Source organism: Rhinopithecus bieti, unplaced genomic scaffold, assembly GCF_001698545.2.
Source record: "Rhinopithecus bieti isolate Rb0 unplaced genomic scaffold, ASM169854v2 scaffold_5948, whole genome shotgun sequence".
Classification (NCBI taxonomy): domain Eukaryota; kingdom Metazoa; phylum Chordata; class Mammalia; order Primates; family Cercopithecidae; genus Rhinopithecus; species Rhinopithecus bieti.
Window position 1 is genome coordinate 2,427,059 of NW_016805422.1, and position 27,774 is coordinate 2,454,832.

The 27,774-nt window shown below is 42.3% G+C and overlaps 1 protein-coding gene across 2 annotated transcripts in view; it reads right to left on the reverse strand.

Annotated features, from left to right (window-relative positions):
- FRMD3 (FERM domain containing 3) overlaps nucleotides 1-27,774 on the reverse strand; it is a 299,052-nt gene that overhangs the window by 81,033 nt on the left and 190,245 nt on the right. For both annotated transcript variants that reach the window (XM_017872367.1, XM_017872366.1), the window contains exons 4-6: nucleotides 16,967-17,045; nucleotides 10,763-10,860; nucleotides 3,136-3,259 (exon numbers count right to left, since the gene is read on the reverse strand). In XM_017872367.1, the coding sequence (XP_017727856.1) occupies nucleotides 3,136-3,259; nucleotides 10,763-10,860; nucleotides 16,967-17,045 (301 nt within the window). The remainder of the gene's footprint in view (nucleotides 1-3,135; nucleotides 3,260-10,762; nucleotides 10,861-16,966; nucleotides 17,046-27,774) is intronic.

Below are 27,774 nucleotides of genomic sequence, written 5' to 3' on the forward strand. Positions count from 1 at the left end.
TCTCTTTCTCTCTCTCTCTCTCTCTCTCTCTCTCTCTCTCTCTCTCTCTCTCTCTCTCCCCCCCCTCCATCTCCCAAAGAACTCTGTTATTCATGCCTATCTATCAGGCCATCTTGGTCCCACCTTCAAACAGTGTGTAGCCTCCCACAGAGGAAATTTCTTCTTTCTCTCTTATTAATTTTCTGCCAAGAATGGAAGCTTTTGTTCCTTTCTCAGAGATCATAGGAGCAGAATAATCCTAATCAATTTACTCCCTCCTAGGGTAAAGATGTTGATCTCACTGTAAATTATCATTTCTGCTAATATTTGAGCACCTATTGTGTTTTATTTCTCAGCTGATTCAGAAAGCAGGCAGGAAGAAGGAGGTTATTTATTGGGTCCCTCAAACCCCAAAAAAGGCCAGCTGGAATCCTCTCAGGACATCTTCAGAACAGCAGTTCGATGGCCACACACTATCCCTAGCTATGTGGGAGGGTCATGGGTGTTGTGGTGACACTGGCGAGCAGGATGGCCAAGTCTTGGTGCAGCCAAGCACAGGTCTCCTCCATCCATGATTCCTTCCTGGCATGGTCAAGTTTGCAGAGTAATCCAAGGCCCAATTCCTTACACAAGACAGATAACACTTTCTTGACCTGTGTGTGAAGGGGTGGTGGCACCCCCAGAGCACCTTCAGTTTCCCATCAGACGCAAGAAAGCTCCTCTCCCTCTTCACTGTCAGCCTCTTCTGCTCTTCTTGTCTTACCCTCCAAACCAAAAGTATCTCTCTGCTGCACTGATGCTGAATGACATGCAGGACTACTTAGAGACAATGAGCAAAAATATACAGGGAAATACCTCCTGAAGCTGTCGTTGCAATGCGATATGATTCCTGACAGGTTCATCCTTCAGGCATACAACTCTGACCTCTTCACAAAGGCTTAATGGATGTTACAAATGTGCAGGACCACATGTGCCACAGAACAGTAGCTTTGATCAAACCACGGAACTTACTTCCAAGATTTATAAAGTGTGACAGACCGATGACCCCCTGTCTTCCCTGAGTGCATGATGGCTACTTCCAGGGATCTCCACAAGCCCAGTTGCTGGCCCAGGGTCCAAGCTACAGCTTTCTGAATGTTAATAGAACAACCTGGAATCTTCTTTGATTCACTCATTTTCTCATGAAATTGTGGATCACCAAGTCTGGCTGCAACGCCTCTCATGACTCTCTTCTTTCCATTTCCTTTACTCCTATTCTTTTTCAGGTCCTTCACATTACATGTCTGAACACCAGAAATTACTAGCCGGCCCTCCTGCCCTGGTTCTCCATCCTCAAGCACTGTTGACATGGTGATCACCATGAAACATCTACCCGACTGCCTGATTCCCTTGCAATGCTCAACAAAGGGAGAAGAGCATGGGCATACCTTGAACCAGGTAACCCAAGGTTCAAGTCCTGACTCCACTATTTACTCAGCACAAGTCCTTTAACCACTTCAGCTTGTACTTTCCTCATCCCACGCTAGAAAGAACAATAGCATCCATCTAATAGAGTTTGGGAGAACTGAGTGGGATAATGCACTTAAAGCTCTTAGCACAATGTTTTGGCATCTAGTAAGTAAATGCTCAATAAATGTGTATTATTAACATAGGTTCTAAGCATTAGAGACCCTGCAAATTCAGGGCATAGAAAACCTTTCCATTCCATCTCCTATCAGTTCAAACAGTGGCTGCAACTCCTTCATCCAGGGATTCTCACCCTATACTCCCCAGAACACTGCTCTGCCACAAACCCCTCCACAAAAATATCGGAACTTTATTTCTACCTCTAGTACATTTGTCTCCAAAATAGCAAAAGAGTGGTGAGAATTTCATGTATCTTCAACAAGGCTTTAGGAGACAATACTCTAAAATTACCCACATAGATGGCATGTTGCTTTCTGAAAGAGGTACAATGTTTTGATGTCTAAACATCTTTATCTCTAAGACTAAGCGTCATATTTTCCCAGCTGAAGTAAGCTGCCACCTTGAATGCCCTCACGTATACGCTTCCCAGACTCACCAGTAGGGGGCGCGCCTGCATAAAGGAGGGAGCTTGAACAATTTCCTCACACGGGAACAGTCGTCTGTTCCAGAATGCATAATCCAGTGATGCAATTTTCTTTATACTTACCAGAGGCCCAGAACATGGAAGCATCTCAGTTCTTGCCGTTTTTTACCAACACTTGTCATAACACTGCCCATGCTTGCTATTACCAAAATGATTTTTTTTCCTGTAGTTTGCACAGTATCTAAATTCTAGTTACAGACTAGACTACTTGAGTTACCTGAATTCCAAGTTGGCAATGATCCCTACACACACTTCATTTTATTCCCAGCAGCCCATGGAGAGTGTAAGCATCACAGAGTGCATAAAGGCTCAGACTCTAGACTAAGGCTGCCGGAATTCAAATCCCAGCTCTGATACTTACTAGTTGTGTGACCTTGGGTAAGTTGTTTAACCTCTCTGGGCCTCAATTCCCTCATCTGTAATATGGGAATAACCAATAACCTATCTCCTATGTTACTGTGAAGATTAAACGAGTTAAAATGTGCAAAGTGCTTAGAACGGTGTGGGAACATGGTGAATACTGTATGCAATTTTGCTACTCCTACCACTGCTACTGTGCGGCTATCATCGAAGCATCGCAGGTAAGAAAAAGAGGATCAGACACTAAATCTGTCATCTTGAGAGCAGCTCAGCAAAGGGAATCTTGCCAATGGGTTCTACTCTACTTGGAGTCAATGCGTCCAGCTATGGCCACAGGTGGGTAAAAGACAATACAAAACTCAAATCAGAAAGGTTTACTTATTTACCTTAGATTCCACTTTCAGAAGCTCAGGGTGCTTAGAAATCCATATGTGTAAGAAAACATATGGCTCTAATAACTACTGATGGTTCACAAATAGCCACTCATGGGACTCCACACTGTTGAGATTGTTATTGAAGGAGGACACCAGGGTGTCCTTGACAGTGTCCAGAAAAATTGCGCTGCCATCCAAAACGGCCTACCCATACATTATATATATTCCTCCTTCACAATGTGATTTCCACATTCCCTGCAGTAAGAATATTTTCTCACCTTTATCATTTTCACAAATGTCTACCCAGATTACCTGAGTTCGTTTTTATGAATTTCCACTATTTTTCTTTCCAGCTTCTGCGACTGCTTGGGGAAAATCTCAAACTCACTGATGTAATTCTCAGGATGCTCATCAGGATCGTAATCACCAAGCTCAGCTGTAATGAGTGAAAAAATAAAGAGAAAGAGAAAGATTAAAAACAATAACATGAGCAGGGTGCATATGGAATGCCTCCTGCCATCCAAATGAAGAGGCTGGAATAAGCTCACCCAAAAATATGTATCTGTACCCAGAGAAAGTCTGAGTGTCTAGAGGGTCATATTCCAGTTCAGATCGAGCTGTGTGAGCTTGGGATCTTGAGAATCTTCTCTGGGTCTCACCTTCTTTATCAGTATAATAAAGGATTTAAATCACTGTTTTTCAGTGAGGACACCATTGGCATTTTGGGGGCTAAATAATTTTATTATTTCAGATTTTCCAAGGAACTGTAGGACATTTAGTACCTCTACCTTCCAGGTACTAGATGTTAGCAGCATACCCAGGCACTGTGACCATCAAAGCTGCTCTCTCCCAGAAGTTAGTCAAAGAATACAGGATTTCAGTTAGATAGAAGGAATACATTCAAGAGAGCATTGTACAACATGGAGACTATAGTTAGAAACAACATACTGTATACTTAAAAAGCCCTGAGAGGGTAGCTTTTAATTGTTCTCAACACAGAAACAAATGATAAGTATATGAGGTAATGCATATGTAAAGTTCGGTTTAGCCATTCCACAATGCACACATATTTCAAAACATCAGGTTGTATACCATAAATATATATAATGTTTGATTTAAAATGTTTTAAATTTTTAAAAAATTTAATGCCCCTGCCCCAGTATTTCCAAGTGCTCCCCAAGATAGGAGGTGGTACCACCTCTGGATGGAAACCAGTGGACATTCGTTGGGGTTCCATTCACAGCTAATATCCTCTGCATCCAGGAATTCCCTGACTGGAACTGCCTGCTCTGAGGCTTATGCAGGTGTGGCTTATTCATTAAAAAAATCACAACAAGAAGGAACCCAGTGGGATTGCACTTAAAAGCAAATTGATTGCTCTTGAAATTAAGGAGTATACATCTAAAACAGAAGAGCATGCCAAATTAAAGTTGTTGCTGGATTCTAACAAGAAATGAAAATAAAATCCTAAGCCCCTTAACAGACTGAACATTGCCCCCACTTGGACAAGCAGCCCCAGAGAACTCTTAAAAACTGAGTTCCCATACATGATGAGGTCGGACCTCATTATACTCCCTCCCTCATTAATTGCTATTAGGTTTCCTACACCAAGGGTTAAACAGAAGCCCGCCCTGTGAAAGATTGCACCACTGATATCAACCAGTCGCCGATGCTGCCCCTCCCTTTTGTGGTTTTGAGACAGCAACTGACCAGCATTCCTTCTTGGTAAGAGACCACTGACCACAAAGTGGTTCTAGCCAGTCTATGGAGGCTGTGCATAGAGGGCGTTTGTGTCCTCTGCTTCACCTTTTGATGTATAGGCCCTAATGATAATACGTTTAAATGTTAAGTCTCCACCCAAAAGTGAACATGGGATGCATGTTGCTTATGTGCTAGCCTACTATGCATGCCTGTGCCTTCCTTTTGTGAATATTCATAGCTCCTACTATAACCTGTTGAATATGTATACTTGGCCACCCCATTCGGCATAAATCTTTGTCTTATTCTTCCCACCCTTGAAGTGCTTGTTTCCAGCTTCTGGCCAGAGGCTACGTTTCCCCACCTGTCAGAATGACCACCCTGCAAGCTGCAACCCTTTGTGAGAAATAAAGCTCTTCTTTCCAAATTTATGTACTTCATGATTCTTCAGCTGACACTAACAAAGGTCTCCTCCACAGGATCTTCAAGGGTAAAAAGAGAAATGCCTACACATCTCTGAGCACCCAGAAGGCCAAGCAGAGATGGGTGTGTGAACCACAGCATAGAGGAGCAAAGGTGATGTCTGGCATCAAGAATACTTTCTATTGGTTCCACGAGCATGCTAAGGAAAATGAGCCAGAAGAAGCAAGTGTCTCTGGAAGAAACAGAAGACATGGCCCAGGAGAGTAGACTAAAGATAGTGGGAAAACTGTATTAGAAGAATTTGATCACCAATATGACTTTGAGGTAGAAAAAAATTAGTATGCCTTGAGTGCATCTGAAAAATTACATCCAACTCTGTAATTTGTATCCACTGTTCCTTCATTGTCACATCATCTGATGACTGGGAAAGTACATAACCAGGAGGAAAGCAAAGCTCTTTAAAGCTTCTGAACAAAATTCAAATTACAGAGTTCTTAAAACAACCTAGAACATATACCACAGCAAGGGAAGACTTCTAAAATAAGACCCAAAATACTATCAATCACAAAGGGGAAATTGATTAATTTGATCATACCAAAATTAAAATTTATTTCTGTTTAATAAAGGACATCAGAGTCAAAGTAATAGAGAGATGACAACTTGAAAGAACATATTTTCACAATCTAAAGCCGACAAGGACTGATATCTAGAATAAAGAAGAAATCCTTACATATCATTTTTTTAATGGACAGGAAGACCAATAGAGAAATGGTCAAAGGATAATGAACAGACAATTCAAAGAAGGGGAAACCCTAAGGGCCAGTGTAGGGAGAGATGCTCAAACACATGAATAATTAGAGATATACGAACCAAAACAAGATGTTACTTTATACCTATAACATTGGCAATAAAACTAGGGAGTCGGCAGAGACACGAGAAAACAAAAATACTTGTGCACTGCTGAAAGGTGCTAGATACATGTTGCTCCTCCAGAGAGCAAGGTGGGAGTATTTAGTCAAATATTATGACCCAGCAATCCCATTTCTGGGCATTTTTCCTAGAAAAACTCTAGGTGCAAAAAAGGATATGTTCAAGTTTTTTTATGACAGCATTAATCATAATAGTCAAAGTTGGAGGCAACTTGGGTGTTTATTGTTAGCGGGACAGATGGGTAAGTAAAACATGGAAGATGCACCCTTTGGGACACTCTGTCACAGTTAAAATCAACAAAATACATGTATATCCAGCAATATGGACAGATACCAAAAGCAGTGTTCTGAGCGTAAAAAGGAGGGAATACAATGAGTTCTATACCATCATTTAATTTATGAAATTTAGAAGTATAGACACAAAAAAAAAATATTAATCATTTTATAAGGATGGATACAAAGACAAAGATAGATAGGTAGGTAGGTAGGTAGGTAGGTAGGTAGGTAGATAGATAGATAGATAGATAGATAGATAGATAGATATCCAGTGTTGCCGTCAGGAGTGGAAAAGGGAAGTCAATCAATCCATGGGCCTAAAGGGACCAATGATGAGAGGTGGGCCATAAACTGATGATTAACTCAACCTATGTTCCAAAAGAAATATATGTAACATGTCCACCTGCACACACATACACGCTTGTGCCCCTGTGAGCTAGCTACAGGCATTAATATTTAGGAGATGGACAATCCCAGTGCTTCCATTTTCCACAGGTGATGGGATAATGGACAACCAATATGAAACTGGGTCATCTTCAATGCAAACGTCAGCTTGCAGAGTGGTTGGTGAGGGAGGGCGTCGTTTGTGAGGGTGCACTTTTCTTTCCAGGAAATCTTGTGAGATATTATAGACTTGCAGTGCTAAACACTGCAAACATTAAAAACGTTAGAGAAGAAATGCCATGAAGATTGCACTGGATTGCTGACAAGATTAACACTGTCCCCACCACAGGCCATGCTCTCTGATCCCTGAAAGCTTCTCTTTAACTCTGACCTCGCCTTAAGCATAAGGCAGGTTTTTTTAATGAATAAAGACTTCTAACTATTCATACCAAGAGGAGTTGGGTAAGCAACCGTGGTTCTCCCTCCTGCTCATGACTTGGAAGTTGAAGTTGTGACACATGACATACAACTGCAGGCCCTGCAACCGGTTTGAAACCAGGTCTAGCACTTTTCTAAAAGGGTTCAATTCTAAGAGAAAAATCCAATGAGTTTGAAGTGAATGGGTGAGTAAGATCAGAAACAGACAGTCTAAAAAGCAACAGGCTTTCCCCTGGTTTGGAAAGGACTATTCCAAAAGAATTTGAAAGGCAGGACCTTTAGCTCCAGGGCCAACTCCTTCAGGAGCTTTCCCTGACCCACCCTTGCTAAGTCAAGAGCTCTCCTGGGACACTCATAGCAGGGACCGGGCCTGTGTGTTCCTCCATCTAGCCATCAATGCAGGGTCACAATGCCCTGTTTCCTTATCTATCTTCCCACAGGAATTTTGTATTGCCATGTGGCCCCCTAGCAACTGCTCAGGAAGTATTTGGAGAACACATGAACAAATGAATGAATGAGGTAGTGATACCATCCCAGCAGGCAGCCAACCAATCTTTCCCATAGTTAAATGAATCAGGCACAATCATTTAGCTAAATGTTAAATGAATCAGGCACAGTCATTTAACGAAATGTTAAATTTAACTAAACGTTAAATGATTGTGCCTGATTCAATTAACTATGGTTAATCAGGGCATGTTTGAAACTTCGGTATATTCTGAGTTTATTAAAAGCAGTCAATCAAGCCATGTGTGGTGGTGCACACCTGTAATCTCAGCTACTTGGGAGGCTGAGGTAGGAGGATTGCTTGAGGTTAGAGTTTGAGACCACCCTGGGTAACATAGTGAGACCCTGTCTACACAAAATACAAAACCAGTCAATCACCAATCACCTGGAGTTCAGGCACGTGCCCCGATTCATTTCAGGCAAGTGCCCCGATTCATTTAACATATTTAGTGGAGAACCTGCTGTGTGTCAGACACAGGAAGACTGCTGTGAAAAGCACCCAGCTCCTGCTCCCATGGAATTAGATTCTGTATAGGAGGAAATGCACAATAAGTTCAAAAACAACTCAAGATCTAAGTGTTTGTAAGAAAACACAACAGGGCTCTGAGAAAGAATGATGTGCAGGAGGGAGCTGCTTTAGGTCGAGTTGTCCAGGTAGACTTATCAGAGGAAGTGACTTCTGGACTGAGTTCTGAATGTCCAGCAGGAGTCAAGATTTCTACAGGGGTTGAACACACCAGGCAGAGGAGATAAGTTGAATTCTGCTGTGGTGCTGTTTTGTAAAAGGAACAGGAAAGATATTTTTACCAAGAAAGAATATAAATAGATCCCAAGGATTCTGTGTTTGTTTTGCAATTTGTATTATGAAAGAAAATGCATTGCATGTCTTGAATGTTCTTGTTGGATTCAGTATGGACAGGCAGCAAAACTCCAGGTGATGGACTGGTTTTGTACTCCTTGTAGAGACAAGGTCTTGCTATGTTGCCCAGGCTAGTCTCAAACTCCAGACCTCAAGAAATCCTCCTGCCTTAGCCTCCCAAGTAGCTGGAATTACAGGTGTGCACCACCACATCCAACTTGACTGACTGTTTTTTATAAACTCAGAATATACTGAATTTAAAACATACTCCTTGAAAGAGGGTTAGCAAACAAGACGATGAGGGGCGACAGTGCCTCCTATTGATAATCACTTACTCCATCTTCCCTGTTAATCTGTAAGAATAAGCAGTTCTGAAACGCCCACCTATATCTGTATTTGTGAATGCAGAGCTGCCGAAGTACTCACCCGAGAATCAGACCTTTATGAACCACTTTTACTGAATTTGCTATAGATGACCACAGACAGCACTGCATTTGAGAGCCAAAAGGTCTTTTCGAGGTCTGCCAGTCCATTTCCCACTCTACTGTCTCCACAGTGTCTGTGTGTGTGTGTGGTCAGTAATAATAGCAATGAGGGATAAAATAGGGCCCTGATGGTCTGGATGGAGGCTCCCTGGCTTTATTTCAGACAGAAAACAGGATGGCGAGCCTTCCATTATAGATCCATATTGAGCGTGTCCTAGGAGAATTGATGGTAATTCACTAATGCCTAAATGCATTCTGAAATCCTCATATGCTGGTCTGTTGCTTGGATTAGTATCGATTCCTTTGTCTCTTACCTAAGACAGTACACCCTAACTCGAGATGTGCAGCCTTCATCATGGAGGAAGGGAACTATGGGATTTACAGTCCTCTCACTCCAAGGTATGAGAGGCAGCTTTCGGAAACACATTCTCTACCTCAGTGCAGATGAAAGGGCTGTTTCCCGTCACAGTATCAACCGTAGTGCTTGAAACGGGAAAATACCCAAGGGTTGTAACACTTCTGCCAAAATCTGCTATCCAGAATGAGGCTGTTCCCAGGGAAAGGGGCGGGAAACAACACACACACCCACTTCAGAATTCTCAGAACCCAAACAGAACTGAGAAGAGGATCAAAGGAACTATTTCACAGCACAGAGCATCCCACAGGGAGGGCGGTGGGCCACAGGGGAATCTCCAGGAGAATGACGGGTTTCTCAATCAGTGACAAGCTAAGTGTTGTGGTAGGCAGATGATCGTCACCGATGACCAGCTAATGACCATCAGAAGCTCCTGTGATATTCCAGATCCATTGGAAGATTAACATAGTCATCTCTCTCTCTCTCTCTCTCTTTCCTCCCGCCCCACCTTCTCTCTCATAAACATGTCGTTAATGTTACAAACAGCTGGATCATCTGAGTCCCTCCAGCTGCCTCTCAGCTGGTCCAGGGGAACAGAACACCTGAGCCATTTTCACTTGGGTGTTGGGCCCATCCGTGGCCATGTGGTGCCTCAGGCCCTGGAGGCCTCCTTCCCTCAAACCGCTTTCCTTACTAGGTGGAAACATTCAGAACCTAACCCAAGTCAACACATTAGCTATTTCCCCTGGGGTTTGTTCAACTGGAAAAAGAACAGTAGTCACTTCTAATGAGCCTGCGCCACCCCTGGCCTGGTGCAGAGTGGTCTCTGAAATCACTTGGCCAGGAAATGAGGATGACTATCCCATTTAAAAGATGAAGAAACTGAACCCTGAAGAGCTTAGGTAACTAGGTAACTTATCCGTGGTGAACCATCCAGGAAATGGGAAGAAAGATTCAAATGGTGGTATGACAGTTTATGGGACTTGTGCTCTCCTCACCACGCCCATTGCTAGAAGAGCTGAGGAATTAGACATAATAGATGTGTATGTACGTATACACATACACACGTGAATAGATAGGATGGATGGATGGATAGATAGATAGATAGATAGATAGATAGATAGATAGATAGACAGACAGATGTACATGAAAATGCTTCCAAGGATGACCCCTTTGTTTAACACCTATCTTCCTGGATGCAGATTCCCCCCTCAATATGTCCATTAGGCCTCTCATCTAGCATTTGGAACTGAGAACATACAATACCCACATCCCTTCAGAGCTTCTTATAAACCCACCCATTCCACATTCCAGCCCCTTTGAAAGAGAGCTTCTGACTCTGACTCATGGGATCTTGAGGGACTCTGTTTTTGCATAGGCTCCTGTGAACATCTCAGCCCAGCCTTCCACCGGGACTCCACTGGCTTGGAAGGGAAGGCGAGTAGGGGTTCCGCTGCTATGTACCCAGCCCTACATGGTCTCCAGCCACAGACAGGCAGGATGGCCACAGGTGGGAGAAAACGGAGGCTTGAAACAGCCGGAGCTCCACAGTGCAATGGTGGTGTGGATGAGCTGTGACCAGACTTACCTTGAACAATACAGGCACCCAGGTAGGCAGCATCGGAAAAGGAGCACAGCAGGCGGCCATGAAAAATATCCCTTTTAATCTGAAGGTACAAAAGGTACCTGCAATACAAAAGGAGAAATGGTCACCCTAACTTTTGGCTGAGGTCTGGAAGAAGTAGGATTGCTCATGCTTAGCTCCCATGGTGACCAGAGCTTTTCCCAGCTCTAGGGACTGGCTTAGACAAGCCCAACCCTTTGTAGAACAAGCAGAGGAAAGCTGAGAGGGGCCCTCTGAATTCAGAAAAGCAGAAGTGTCTGCCGAGCAGATCTTATCAGCTTCCAAAGCTGAGCAGGCTCTGCCTTTTCAGAGGCATGAGAAGAAATGAGGAAAACCCACAGGACCCAGTGGCCAGAGCTCCTGGCAGAAACTCCCGCACGAGGATAGCCATGACCACCGTCATCACTACCTGCATCTCAGGCACATGCTGCCCTAGCTCTGTTTCAAATGGAGAGCCGGGAAACAGACTCAATCAGTACATAAGGCCAGCCTCACCATTTCTTAGGGGCAGAGAGAGACATTAATCAACCTCAGACAGTTGCAGTTATTATGAGGCCAGAAAGGCAACTAACTGATTCACAACTAGAGCTGCCATCTGTGTAGAGTCTCCGCCCTCCAGGGATGGCACACTCAGATGTCTACTGAGACCAGGCACACGGTGGCCTGTGACAAGAGCAAGTCACCTGTGCTGGTGCAAGAAGTGCTGGAAGGAGGGTGGGACACAGCGGCTCCCTAGAAAGGGTGCAGCCACCACACAGCTCCAGCCTAGTGCTGCCACTAAAAAGCAGACTAAATGTATCCAGTTTTTCCAGAAAAATAGCAGGGTGGGAGGCAGGCAGCAGAGCAGGGTGCCAAGTTGCAACCCCTGGCTCAGGCTCATTTTGTCCCTGTCCTTTCTGTTACTCCACACCGATCAAGCTGTCTTCCAATTTCCTCATCTTCTCAAGGTTCTTTCATTCCAGGCTCAGGCCTGGGATCTGCTGTTTCTGAGCAGAGTAACTTTACAGATGTGTGCAGATTCTTTCCGTGCTTACTTTAGAGTTTAACTCTCAGAAACCAACGTTTTTTCTCTTTCTCGTCTTCTTGGGGGTTTGCAGGGAGCATCTCTCAATAAGTCCCAGTTATCACCTTGTGAGGTTAATTTTATATGTCAACTGGATTGAGCCATGGGATACCCAGATATCTGGTTCAACAGTTTTTCTGGGCAAGGAAGAGATTAGCATTTGACTTGGTGGACTGAGTAAAGCAGATGACCCTCCCCAGTGTGAGTGGACCTCATGCAATCCACTGAGGGACTGAATAGCACACAAAGGCAGAGGAAGCTGAATTCACTCTGCCTGATGCTTGAGCTGGGACATCAATCTTCTATCCTCAGTGCTCCTGGTTCTCAGACCTTCAACTTGGATTGGAATCTACAACATTGACTCTCTGGCTCTCAGGCCTTGGAACTACACCACTGGCTTTCCTGGGTCTCCAAGGTACAGATAGCAGGTCATGGGATACCTTGGCCTCCAGAGTCACATGGGCCAATTCCTTATAATAATTCTCATTATGTATGAAAGAATGTGTGTTCATGTGTGTGTGTGTGTGTGTGTTTGTGTGTGTGTGTAGCCTATTGGTTCTATTTCTCTGGAGAACCTCAACTAATAAACATCTCTAGTGCCCAAGTAATTTCATCTTTACTCAGCCATAGGAGGAGCGACATGTGTAATCCCCATTTTAAAGGCGAAGAAGTAGAGAATCAGAAAGTGTGATTAGTGTGCTAAGGTCACAGGGACACTGTCAACCCTAGAGCACTGGAGCTCACTGTTTCTGGGCCATTGGTTCACTGAAAGCACACTGGAGCCATTGAAGGAATCAGTGGCTCACTCATGTTTTCCTTCACCATATCTTTGTCCAACATGTGCTTTATGCTGTGCACTGTGCTGTGTGGGCACTGGGGACATGGTGGAGGCTCAAATGACAATCTCTGTCCCCAGTTTAGTATTACATTTTGTGCAGAGGATAAAGGCAGTCCCTAATAAGTTTTTAATTTGGAGCTTGGTATGCATTCTGTCAAAGGAACCATATTACACTCATGCCTGTACTCTCAGCACTTTGGGAGGCTGAGGTGGGCGGATAGCCTGAGGTCAGGAATTTGAGACCAGCCTGGCTAACATGACGAAGCCTGGTCTCTACTAAAAATACAAAAATTAGCTGGATGTGGTGGCTCGTGCCTGTAATCCCAGCTACTCGGGAGGCTGAGGCAGGAGAATCGCTTGAACCCAGGAGGCAGAAGTTACAGTGAGCTGAGATCGCGCCACTGCACTCCAGCCTGGGTGACAGAGCAAGACTCCATCTCAAAAAATAAATATAAATAAATACATAAACAAATAAGTTCCAGGGGATGCTGTGGTGCAGCTCCATCAGCCACACTTTGAGTAATAAGGTTCTAAACCGGTGGGCCTCTGGATCCTACCCCAGACCCAGTGAAATCAGAATCTAGTCCCTCACCAAAACTTGTACATGAATGTTCATAATAACATTTTTCATTGTAGCTGGAAAGTGAAAACAGGGCAGGGCTCAGTGGCTCATGCCTGTACTCTCAGCACTTTGGGAGGCTGAGGTGGGCAGATAGCCTGAGGTCAGGAATTTGAGACCAGCCTGGCTAACATGACAAAGCCTGGTCTCTACTAAAAATACAAAAATTAGCCGGATGTGGTGGCTCGTGTCTGTAATCCCAGCTACTCGGGAGGCTGAGGCAGGAGAATGGCTTGAACCCGGGAAGCAGAGGCTGCAGTGAGCCGAGATCACGCCACTGCACCCCAGCCTGGGCGACAGAGAAAGACTCCATCTCAAAAAATAAAAATAAAAAAGGTAAAACAAGCCAAATGTCCCCCAGCTGATGAATAAATAAAAGAAATGTGATATATCCATACACTGGAATATCATCCAACCAAAAAAAAAAGCTGAAGATGCTACAACAGGGATAAACTTTGAAAGCATTATGCTAAAGTGAAAAGACGCCAGACCCAAAAGGCTACACATTGCATGCTTTGATTCATATGAAACAACCAGAATGGACAAATATATAGAGACAGAAATCAGATGAGTGGTTGCCAGGAACTTGGGAGAAGAGAGAATACTGGATGACTGCTTGGGTACAAAGTTTCCTACTGGGGTGATGAAAATGTTTTGGAATCAGATCATCATGTTAGTGGTACAAATCTGTGCACATACTAAACTGTACACTTCAATATCTACCAAAATAAACTATTTTGAAAATCCAAATTGTCTTAGACTGGTGGTTCTCAAAATTTGGCATGCTTCAGAATTACCTGGAGGGCTTATGAAAATAGGTTGCTGAACCCAACTCCCGCGGGTTTCTGATTCAGTAGGTCTTGGACAGACACCAAGAATCTGCATTTATAACAAGCTCCCAGGTAATGCTGATGCTGCTGGCTCAGGGACCTCACTTTGAGGACCGGCCCTAGACTATTCAGAATAGCAAGGTCACACAAATGCTTTAAATGATTAAATCTTAGCCCTTTTTAAGGACTGTAAACTACCAGGCCAAATACCATGAAGTTTCTTTTCTGTGTATTGAATGTGTGCATTAAACATAAAAGAATTTCTTTCTACTTTTGATGAGTTTGGCAGTGAAAATAGTTTCAAATAACTATTTATTGATAAATGAGAGGCTTGGGTTCTAATCCCATAACTCAGAAATCAATTTGGCAAGAGCTTCCTGAGAAAAGAAAAGCAGCTTTCACATCAGAGTTTGGGGCTGCTCCCGTATCAGTGATCTCAGGAGATAATCGAGAATTACTGTGGATTCAACATAATCCACTGAGTCTTGTAAATGGTTTCACATGAAGGATGCTCTTTTTTTTTATATAATAGCTACCAAAAAGTAATGCATCTTCCTTTAGTGTCATTCCTGCGCAAAATGATTAAGCAACAAAAACACACAAGGGTCTGAATCATAAATTACTGTGCTGCCATTAATAAAACAGCATCTCTACATGGATTGGAAGATGGTTCTTCTAAAAAAAATTAAAATCAACATCCTTTTGGTAACATTCAATGTATAGAGCATTTACAAAAGCCCCAGAAATCTAAAGGATTGTAAGATGATTGCTTAAATGGGGAGATAAAGGGTGAAAAATGATTTCAAATATCATCTTTTGTGGTTATTTTATTATTTTGCACTTTTAAATTTGCCTTTTCTTAACATTTCTTTCCTCTTAAGCATGGTCATGAACATGATCTTAACTTCTCACATATTAAATTCTTCTCAAACTTTAGATTAACCTTATAATAAAATAACAATTTATCATACAAGAAAAACTAAATGCCTTCAAGATAGAAATTCAAACCATAAGTACCTGGGGCAGTCCACAGTTTCTCAATTCATTTAGAATCCTAAGGACTGTGTTGACTAAGAAAAGTCCATTTCTACTTGTGTAAGGGCAGTGGAACATCTTAGTTACCTTTGGAAATCAAAAGGGTCACGATATTCTACTATTCATACCTGAGCTATTTAGTCAAAGGTAGGAAAATGTTAGCAAATACAATTGAGAGGGGCGAAACCAGGGTTATTAACTGAAACGCTGTGCTCTTTTACTTTCAAATGGGACTTTTCTCAACAACAAAATGTCCATCCTTAATTTATATTGTGACACATACTCAATTTTTATCCTCCAGACAAAAGTATAAAGAGAACAAATGACAAAAGTGAGGCATTAGGATTTGATTTGATCTTCCTAATTACACTGTTAGCACCCTGAGGGCAGGACAAATAGCGCTCTCTCTCTCCTTTCTCTCTCTCTGTCTTTGGCAGCTAATTCAGTCCCTGACCCCTGGGTAGTAACAGCAAGTAAGAACAAATTTATCAAATAAATAATTAAAATTTTCAATCCAAAATCAGACTAAGGCTATATACTGTACCATTCCATTTATATGAAGTGTCCAGAATGGGCAAATCCATAGAGACTAAAAGTGGTTGCCAGGGGCTTGGATGGGGGCTGGGCTGGAGAATAGGGAGTGACTTCTACGGGGTACATGGTTTCTTCTGAGGGTGATGAAAACTTCTAGAACTAGATGTTCTAACACTGTGAATGTACTGAATGCCACTGCATTATACACTTCAAAATGCTGAGATCAATTTATGTCATGTGAATTTTACCTCAATAAAAAGAAAAAACCAGGCCAGATTGCAAAATCCCAACCACTGCTTATAACGTCCATTATCTATTACCCTTGTTTCCACACACACACCCCCTCTCTCCCCATCTCCCACCCCCAGCACAAACCTTACTAAATGACTGTGAGCAAATTAATAATAGAGAGCAGAACCATCTGCTCCCTCCCAAAGTTACCTCCACGCCACTAATGGTCAAGCTTACCAGAGACCCTGGATAATAACAAGGAAGCAAAATATCCAGGAACCCAAAACCTCCCCCCGCCAATGATCAGAGCCGATTACACTTGCTTTTCTGTTGCATCTATCTGTACCTAAGCAGCTCATTTTGAGAGATGATTATAGCAAGTGATTTTTGTGGTCACCAAGCCAGAGCCTCATCTAGAACTAAGGGCACAGCAACTCTTTCTCTCCCATCCTCCTGAAGTCCTGCTCACATGTGCCCAGGTTATTCAAGGAAGCCAATCCCCCTCAAGGTACACGGAAGCTGTAGCCCCAGCAGAAGCAGGAGAGTTGGGCTGAGAAGAGTCTGAATGGAGGAAAGCCTGCCTCCCAGTCGGTCATTCAGCAAGCAGAAGACAGGATGACGGACAGTGCATTCTGCCAGGCGATCCTTTCCCTCCTAGAAAAGCTGAGATCCAAAAGATAGACTAGGGACTGCACCGGGTATGAATTTGCCCATGTCTCAAACACAGATGCCTCCTATTTATTTTTAGCACCCCACTGTCAGATGTTTTCAGAGAACACCTCCCCCGTCATAGCCAGTGCTTTTTTTCTGCAGTTAATTACACTCTCAATGACAATTGTTTTTTAAAAAATCCCAAAACAATTCAGTGTAAGAGAAGCATTCCAAGCAAAAACGCTGAGTTCTGAGCCTGCAACACTGAAACTATCAGCTTTAGGCAGGAGGCCTTGGAGCCTGCAAGACCAAAGAGGTCCTGGCTGGTTAAAGGCACACGTTAAACATACAAACAAACAAAAAATACCTTGTGAGCTCTTCTTTAATCTTCAAGGGTTCATGTGGGTAGAATTTCACTCTAAAGCACATGGTGTATGGTGGATGAGCTGAAACATCATAAAGAAAAGGCATGAGAAAAGCAGCAAAAGACCATGGCCTCAAACACACACGGGAAAGGCAGCCGTGCAGCCTGACAGACTAGCCTGGGGAGTGGGGCCGGGGGGGGTGATTGTTCTGGAAGAAGCAGATATGATGCCCAAGAAAACAAAGCGACAGCAACAACAAAACTCAAAGAAAATGCTTGACAGGACTCCCAGAGCAAATGTAGAACACCAGCAACCTAGTCAGTGAGCTCATTTTTCCACATCACAGCTCGCCTTCATTCCTTCGTTCTCTTCAGCACACAGCTCCAGAGAACACTTCTCTTCTGATTCTTCCCACCCTTGTGACAAATAAATTGCCCATAAGCACCATTCAAGTTGCTGGGCTCACAAAATATTTTTTTAGCCTGTGAGGTGGAAAAAAAAAAATGTCACTGCATTTGACTAGCTTTCCTAAAATGATAGTGCCTCTGAATTAAAATTAAGATTTAAAAGATGGAGTCAGCCATGCACAGATCCTACTTTGCAGATTTTTAGTATTATCTATCTATCTGTAAAGGCAGTCACCTGTATGAAAATAAATACTGTTGGTCGGGCATGGCGGCTCACACCTGTAATCCCAGCACTTTGGGAGGCCGAGATGGGCAGATCACCTGAGGTCAGGAGTTCAAGACCAGCCTGACCAACATGGAGAAACTGTCTCTACTAAAAATACAAAAAAAAATTAGCCAGGCGTGGTGGCACATGCCTGTAATCCCAGTTACTCAGGAGGCTGAGGCAGGAGAATCGCTTGAACCCAGGAGGTAGAGGTTGCAGTGAGCAGAGATTGCACCATTGCACTCCAGCCTGGGCAGCAAGAGTGAAACTCCGTCTCAAAAAAGAAAAGAAAAGAAAAAAGAAAGAAAAGAAAAGAAAAAAAAAAAGAAAACACTTTTATAACTTTCTGGTTTCCCTGAAGGGAAAACCCTATGCAGGCTGCAATTCTGGTTGAGGTTCATGATTCTGGAGTGTTCTAATTTGCATCAAATATCCAGAACTCATCCAGCTAATGGGGATTCTACAGGACTTCCAAGACCTTCAATTATAAGATCACTACTGATTTGCAATATTACTCTGATAAATGCATATGAATGTAGTGAGATGCATTCAGATTTCAGTTAACATATAAGATGAACATCTTAAAATTAAGGAAATAAGATACTTAGCATTACTATTTCCAGGGATCGGACATACCACTTATTTGCTTCTGTATCAGTAAAGCTACTTGGGATCAGCTCTCAGTCTACAACCAAATGTGAATATGAAACAATATCCCGTTTTACCCAAATTCCTCTTTCAAGATACGCAAGGGTTAAACTGCCATCCAACTCTGTACTGTCTGGACTACTCCACATGCAGACAAATCCTTTACATAGAAAGAACCACAGGGTTCTTGAATATGAATGTGTAATAAGAATAATTTAATATGAAAACAATTATTAAAATGATTTGATAGCATCTAAATTACAAAAAGTAGAGCATCATCTTGCTGATAATCTCAGCAGAGAAAAACTGATCACACACACACACACACACACACACACACACACACGTTAGAACTCTTTTCATTCGACGCCCTACTTCCCTACCAACAACTAGCAAAATTCTTAACTGAGATGAGTGCTCCTAACCTGATCCTATGTTCCCTAGATTTAAGAAAAGAATCTTTTTTTTTCCTGAAGCACTAGGAGAAAACAGATACCTTCTACATAGCAAAGAAAAAAGCTTAGAAAAATATATCATTCATCTTTAACGATATCTAGAAATTCAGTTGTAATACAAAATAATTTATCTTTAAACCTTTCCCAGCTTTGTTTTAAGTTTGTTTAAAGTACTATCTTTAATAGAGATAGATAGAGATAGGTAGATAAATGATAGATAGATAGATAGATAGATAGATAGATAGATAGATAGATAGATAGGCAATCCTACTTCATTCTTCACTTTGTTTCTAATCCTGCCCCATCTGTCTCAGGTTCCTACCCAACTTCATCCCACCCTAAACTCTCCAACCCATGTTAACAACTGTCATCTATATTCTTCCCCTCCTTTTGCCAGCCTCACACAAATATATGCCAACTGATTATATTATATATGTGGAGATATTTTTAATTTATTCTAACAAAATAAGATCATACTGTACATGTTTCTCTCACTTTTCTCACTTAACACTATATCCTGCCCATCCCTCCAGGATAGTAGGTAGAGATCTAATTTAATGTCTATAGTAACTACAGAATAGTTCATATTATGAATACCCACCAGAATGTACTCAATTATTCCCTTTTAATTGTCACTTGGGTTGTTTTTACACTTTTACACTTTAAACTATTCTACATCAAACCATATCCATCCTTGTGCATAGATCACTATGTGCTTGTATTTTTATTTCTATAATATAGACTCTCAAAAGTTGAATTGTTGGATCAATAGGTATGGGAAAATGTTTTAAAGAGAGCAGAAAAATAAAGTCACCTGACTAGCAGCAATTTATAAAAAGGAAGATCACAGAAAATGGCCCCAAACGAGAGCTGTCCTTTCTCTTCTACCTGGGTAGCATTAACTTCTTAGTGCCCTAAGTTGGCTTCAATAAGCATCGGAGCTCCTCAGATACAAATAGTGACTCACACTTGTTCCAAAGGATCCGGTAGTGAAGCCCAGAACTGCTCCCCAGTGCTCTCCTTGACTATGTCTGAGTGCCTTCCCAACCAGTTCTCCTCACTCCAAGCTCTGAGGCTCCAGGAAGGTCTAGTGCTTCTCCCACATACATGAAGAATCCTTCCATCATCTGAAGATGGCACTTGTGGTCCTTCTGAGTCTTCTCTAAAACAAACATCCTAGTCCTCTTCATTTGAAGCAGTTCTGAGTGGCCTTCCCCAGCCGGCCCCTCCACCCTGAGTAGATTCTTGTCTGCTCTATGCTTCCTCAAGCTGGGGGCCCTAGGGTTGCCAGCCTCATTCTGGACATAATTGTTGTCTCTTTTCAATGGTCCGCTCTTAGTGTTGATCCACCTGAGTTTACAATAGGCCCACAGTCTTAATTCTTTTCATATTTGCTGTTGCTAAGTCACACAAACAAGCCACTACATTCCTGACATCTCCCTCCATTTACTGGGATATGATCACAGGAGAAATCAATACAAGGTGCTCGAGATATGCTCACTATTGAACCCCTTGTCAGAGAAGAGATGAGAGCTGGCGGCAGGAAAAAACAAGAGGAGGCACTTTTCAAGTTTAACATTTTCTATTTTGTTCTACCATTATATATGCCCTATTGTGTTTTTCTCTCATATCTAGCCAACATCATTGACCCCATGTCACCAATAAAAGAAGAGTTTCCCTATAAGTTGGAAGGACCCCTCAGTTCTGTCACAGTGATCCAGGAGTAGCCCCAGGGACCTGAACCGATTAGGTCAATCTCTTCACCCAGGCCTGATGAGGCCACTGTGTTGGGGTTGGTGGCGGCGGGGCAGCACTTTTTCCTTAAGAAACTTACTTAAGATTCTACCAATAGATGCAAAAATTATATTATTATTTTATAAAGTAGTACTGCTAAAGAATGTTCCTTCACAGCGCTGGAATAGGCTAAAAAGATAAATAGTTTTCCCCAAAATGCTGATCTAGTAATGAATGACAAGATGCATGAGGGTATAGAATAATATGTCTTGTTCAGCTTTTTATCCCCAGAGCTGATTATTGATAAAAGGTTGATTCTCTGAGTGTGTGGATAAATGAATTGGTGAAAGATAAACCCCAGGCTTTGAGGCAGATGTCTGGAGGAACACTGAGGCCCTGCCATCACATTCATCCTTTGGTCCCTCTGACATAATCAAAACACAGATCTAGAAAAGTTTGTCATCTGGATCACTACAGCAATTCCTATGATTTACATTTTGAAAGCCTCTTTTCTCAGCTTCTGTTCTTCTCACTCAACATCTGGAATAAAATTCAGGAACTCTGGAGCTGGTTACAATAGCCACTTCTAGAGGGAGAATTGATTAATTCAATCAACAATTATCTATTGTTATAGGTAACAGACACAGTTTTAGATATTGTACAAACATTCATTGCAGAAATGTTAGCAGCTGTCAACAGACAAAAATTCTGTCTTTTTTTTTTCTTGAGACAGAGTTTGGCTCTTTTTGCCCAGTCTGAGAGGGCAATGCCTTGATCTCAGCTCACTGCAACCTCTGACTCCTGGGTTCAAGCAACTCTCCTGCCTCAGCCTCCCGAGTAGCTGAAAATACAGGCACCCACCACAATGCCCGGCTATTTTTTTGTAATTTTAGTAGACACAGGGTTTCACTGTGTTGGCCAGGCTGGTCTCGAACTCCTGACCTCAGGTGATACACCTGCCTTGGCCTCCCAAAGTGTTGGGATTACAGGCTTGAGCCACCGTGCCTGGCCAAAAATTCTGTCTTATGGAATCAACATAAGTGCCCATCAATGGTGGATTGAATAAAGAAAATGTGGTACGCATATACCATGGAATACTATGCAGCCATAAAAAAGAACAAAATCACATCCTTTGCAGCAACATGAATGTAGCTGGAAGCCATTATCCTAGGCAAATCAACATAGGAATGGAAAAACAAACACCGCAGTTCTCACTTAGAAGTGGGAGCTAAACATTGGGTACTCATGGACATAAAGATGGAAACAATAGACACTGGGGACTACTAGAAGAAGAAAGTAAAGGGGGCAAGTGTTGAAAAACTAACTATTGGGTACTACACTTAGTACCTGAGTAACAGGATCATTCATACCCCAAACCTCAGCATCATGGAAAATATCCAGCTAATAAACCTGTACATGTAACTCCTGAATCTAAAATAAAAGTTAAAAAGAAATTCTGTCTTCATGGAGGACATATTCAGTAGGGGTAAACAGTTATAAAATAAAATAAATATGTGAAAACCAGGACATTAGAAGGTCATATGTGCTATCGAAAAGAATAAAGCCAAGAAGGTGTAACAGATGAGAGAAGACTGCCACCTCTGCTCCCTCTTCCCATACCCACTCCAATCAAACCCATGAAGTATGTGCAATTCTTTTTACTACCTTTCAAAAAAATAAAACACTCAAAAATCAAATCATTTAAAATTGTAAGTCATTGAACAAGGAGGTTGGGGGTCACCTTTAACCCCAAGTGTTGTGGCAATGGTTTGGGGTCAGAAGTCCACCATTTGAGCACTGTGGTGCACCCACACCAGCTGTATGACTGCTGGAAAAGGAGCATTCTCAGGCGCAACATGGAAGCCCCCATTCACTCCCTTGGACATGTCCAAGGTCCTGAATCCTCTTGTACAGTGATGACTAATCCCTTCTCCAAGCTGCTAAGTGTCTACGCAATCCAGCTTCCATATGTTCTTATTCTTAAACTACAAGGAAAGGGGAATGACGTAAAGAAAGATCCTTATCTGTGCCAAACATTTGGTGCAGAATCAGTAGAGGAAATGTCTGATGAAGGAGCTATCTGCGCAAACCCACAGCCTGCATTGGAGCCCTCTCCCAACAGCATCATCATGAACAGCCACTGTGCATCTTTACTAGACTGGGCAGCATGGCCACCCTGCGGGAGAAGACTTCCTGGCCCTGTCTAATGTGGTACTCAGGCTTCAACGCCCTTGACAGGGGTACACAGGGCAGTGAAAACTCCAAATCCCCCGGAGAATGAGCCCCTGAGTTTTGAAGAGGATGTCCAACAGTGATCTTGAGAAAGTCACCTAATTTCTCTTTCCTGCTCTGCAGAGGTCACAGTACCAGGCATCATGTCTACCTTCCAGATGTGTTTGGGTGGATCCAAATGGCTCCTGGCACGTGCACACAGGGCATTATCTAAATGTAAGATTGTGTTTTGTTGAGATAAACACTCCTACAAGAAGAAGAGAAGGAAAGTGGGAGGTGGAAATAGGAGGGAGGGGATGGGGAAGACTGAATTGAACTCAACTCAACAGCTGAAAAGCATTAACTCAGCCATGTAAGTGCTAAAAACAGAGCATACCACCAGAGTAGCAGAGAAGGGAAAAAAATAGTGAAATCCACTTTTAAATGCCAAGAGCTCGTAATTGCACTGAGAACAGCAGGGCTCCTCTCTCACAGCCAACTGATACCTGCCAGACAAGGGCTGGGGTGCCAAGTGTTTCCTCGGGGCAGCTCAGTGGCCCCTTTTGTGTCAGCAGATCCCAGGGTAGCATCATTTTGCTGATTTCATAACACTGAGAACATGGAGAGAGGTACAGCTGTTTATAAAACAGAGACAGAATTTCTCATCTCCACATTGAGCCATTGCCCAGAAATGGAGTTGAGGATAGGAAACAATTAATTGAGCAGGATCCTGGGTGAAAGGGAAAAGGGGACTTTCTTTCTATTTCTGACCAAAAACCTCAGTCAAATCTTTTAAAGATCAGATAGGATTTTTTGAGAGAGAAACATCACTTAGCAGCTTTTTTTTAAAACCAAACATTTTCCTCCAGTCATCATAAAGAATCATGGGGAAATCAGAAGCATAATTTCAGAAATATACATACAAACTCACAATATTTCTCATACACACTCTGATTTACAGCTAGCAAAAATTTCTCCCCAATTTCTTTTTTAACCTTTTTTTTTTTTTAATTTTGATAGGTTTTTTGGAAACAGGTGGTGTTTGGTTACATGAATAAGTTCTTTAGTGATGATTTCTGAGATTTTGGTGTACCCATCACCCAAGCAGTATATACTGTACCCAATGTGTAGTCTGTTATCCCTTACCAGCCCCCACCATTTGTCCTGAGTCCCCAAAGTCCATCACATCGTTTTTATGCCGTATAGCTTAGCTCATAGCTTAGCTCCCACATATGAGTGATAGCATGCGATGTTTGGTTTTCCATTCCTGAATTACTCAGTTAGAGTCTTCAATTCCTGCAAATGCCATTAATTCATTCCTTTTTATGGCTGAGTAGTATTCCATGGTGTGTGTGTGTGTGTGTATGTATATATGTGTGTGTGTGTGCGTATGTGTGTATGTGTGTGTGTGTGTATATGTGTGTGTGTGTGTATGTATATATATATTACATTTTCTTTATCCACTCATTGACTGATGAGCATTTGGGCTGGTTCTATATTTTTGCAATTGCAAATTTTACTGCTATAAACATGTGTGTGCAAGTATCTCTTTCATATAATGACTTCTTTTTCTCTGGGTACTGGATACCCAGTAGTGAAATTGTTGGATCAAATGGTAGATCTACTTTTAGTTCTTTAAGGAATCTCCACACTGTTTTCCATAGTGGCTGTACTAGTTTACAACCCCACAAACAGTGGAAAAGTGTTCCCTTTTCACCACACCCACACCAACATTGATTTTTTTTTTATTTTTAATTATGGCCATTCTTGCAGTAGTAACGTATCACATTGTGGTTTTGATTTGCATTTCTCTGATCATTAGTGATGTTGAGCATTTTCTCATATGTGTGTTGGCCATTTGTATATCTTCTTTTGAGAATTGTCTATTCATGTCCTTAGCCCACTCTTTGATGGGATTGTTTGTTTTTTTCTTGCTGATTTGTTTGAGTTCTTTGTAGATTCTAGATACTAGTCCTTTGTCAAATGTATAGATTGTGAAGATTTTCTCCCACTCTGCGGGTTGTCTGTTAACTCTACTGATTATTTATTTTCTGTGCAGAAGTTTTTCAGCTTAATTAAGTCCCATATATTGATGCTTGTTTTTGTTGCATTTGTTTTGGGTTTTGGTCATGAAGTCTTTGCCTAACCCAATGTCTAGAAGGGTTTATCCAATGTCATCTTCTAGAATCTTAATGGTTTCAGGTCTTAGATTTAAGTCTTTGATTCATCTTGAGTTGATTTTGTATAAGATGAGAGATGAGGATCCAGTTTCATTCTTCTATATGTGGCTTCCCAATTATCCCAGCTCCATTTGTTGAATAGGGTGTCCTTTCCCCACTTCATGTTTTTGTTTGCTTTGTTGATCAGTTGGCTGTAAGTATTTGGCTTTATTTCTTGGTTTTCTATTCTGTTCCATTGGTCTATGTGCCTATTTTATACCAGTACCATGCTGTTTGGTGACTATGATCTTATGGTATTTAGTTTGAAATCGGGTAATGTGATGCCTCCAGATTTTTTCTTTTTGCATAGTCTTGCTTTGTCTATGTGGGCTCTTTTTCGGTTCCATATGGTTTTTAGAATTGTTTTCTCTAGTTCTGTGAAGAATGATGGTGGTATTTTGATGGGGATTACATTGAATTTGTAGATTGCCTTTAGCGGTATGGTCATTTTCACAATATTGACTCTATCCATCCATGAGCATGGGATGTGTTTCTGTTTGTGCTGTCTATGATTTCTTTCAGCAGTGTTTTGTAGTTTCCCTTGTAGAGGTCTTTCACCTCCTTGGTTAGGTATATTCTTAAGTATTTATTTTTTTATTTTTTTTTTGCAGCTATTGTGAAAGGGATTGAGTTCTTGATTTTATTCTCAGCTTGGTCACTGTTGCCTATATTCCTGTTGTGCACATGCCACGCACAGTGATGCTAATGGTTTCAAATGTGCTGCATTCAATAATGAAATGGTTCGAAAGCACAAACTACCTCTGCACATATGCAAAATGACGCTTGAGCACCTAAAGGGCAGAACATTGCTCACTCATTCTCCAACTGTGACTCTAGAAATATGTGTAAATAAGTCAGCCACAGAGATTGCAGGCTATATTCACGACTGCTCTCTTCTACATGGAAATGATTATAATCATTAAACAACAACTGTTACTATCAGCTTCATCAGCAACAGTGATGATCCTTCCCCCACTCTTACTGAAATGATAATCACTGTGTTTCCCCAGCTTCCAAAGCAGAGACAGGTTTTTAGAATCATGTTTAATTCATCTTCCTCTTGTTACAGTTCCCTCCTGTGCTTTTATCACACACAGGCATGCCCACACACACGTAGGCACTGACTAGAGTCACTCAGAGGACTCTCTTAGGGGAGATTGGAATGCTGAGTGGTTGCCTCACAAATCCTTGGTCTCTGAATTCTCTGTCTGCCTATGCCTGCTCAGGAGAAGCTTGAAAAGAGACTTTGGGGTCCAACACCTCTAACCTCAAGTTTCTCATTTGAACAAATTGCTGTGTCCAAACTTAAAACTCCCTGCCTCCATTTCCTCAGTTGTAAAACGGGAATAATAATGGAACCAACCACAGAGAGCAGGGCATCAAACTTTCTCTGTAAAAGGCTAGAGAATAAATATTTTCAACTTTGGAAGCCTCGAGTTTTCCGTCTCAACGACTCCACCCAGTTGTTGTAGTAGAGAAGCAGCCACCACCAATACGTAAACAAATGTATATAGCTGTGCTCCAATAAAACACTGAAGTTTGAATTTGTATGATTTTGTATGCCACAAAAATCTTATATATCTTTTGATTTTTTTCAACCATTTAAAAATGTAAAACCTATTCCTAGACCAAAGGCCATATGAACATAGGTGGTGACAAGGTGTGGCCTGCAACCTGTTGTAGAGACCGCGATGAGGATAACGTGAGTTCATGACTGTAGAGCACTCTGCAGCCTGCTGAGACCTGTGGACTGAGTGCATATCAACATGGTTAAAGTCAAGTCCTTCAATGTTACCTTGCCTTTTACCTTGGTTGAAAGAGTGAGGGGGCACTGTCGTCTCCCAGGCAGGAGTGAGGAAGAAGTGGGCATGAGACAGGTGTGTATATGAAGAGATGTTTGGCAGCCTTGGCATCTAAAGGACAGCTTTGCTGCCTGAGCCAAGGGTACAGTGACCTAAACATTTTAGACAAAAGGTTAGCAAGAACACATGAAACTGAAGACAAGAGACCCAGGAACCTCTTTGCTGCTGATATTGTACAACTAGCCAGACCCTTGGAGTCATATTGGTAGGTATAAATCCATATGTAGAAATAACAACTGTAACGGCAAAATTCAACCACTTATATAACTTGGTATTGAGATTTTATACTATAAAGTTGCATCCAAAAATCAGGTACTATAAAGGCTCTCTCACCAAAGGGAGACATGAACAAAGCCTTCCTACCCACTTCACCCACACTTGAACCATCTCTAGTACTCATATACGGAGCATGGAACCCCATGCCCATCATGGTTATCATTCAGATGCTCATGCTGCCAACATGTGTAGTTCTGAGTTGTGTGGGCCTTTAAGAAAGAATGCGGGCATTCCTGAAGGAAGAAGGAAGCCCCTGGAAGTACTGCCCCAGAGATATAAGGACTTCCCCCAGGAGAGGCTCCCTATTCCTTCTGCTTCCTCTACTACCCCTGTCACACTACCCTCCTTCCCATGAGGAGTGCTAGGGACTCCCTGAAACCCCTGCACACACTACTGCATCCAACCAAAATGATGTCAGTGTTGCCACCAATCATCGCATAAGCATAAAGTTAAGAATTAGAAATCTGGCCGGGCGCGGTGGCTCAAGCCTGTAATCCCAGCACTTTGGGAGGCCGAGGCAGGCGGATCATGAGGTCAGGAGATCGAGACCATCCTGGCTAACATGGTGAAACCCCGTCTCTACTAAAAAAATACAAAAAACTAGCCAGGAGAGGTGGCGGGCGCCTGTAGTCCCAGCTACTCAGGAGGCTGAGGCAGGAGAATGGCATAAACCCGGGAGGCGGAGCTTGCAGTGAGCTGAGATCCGGCCACTGCACTCCAGCCTGGGCGACAG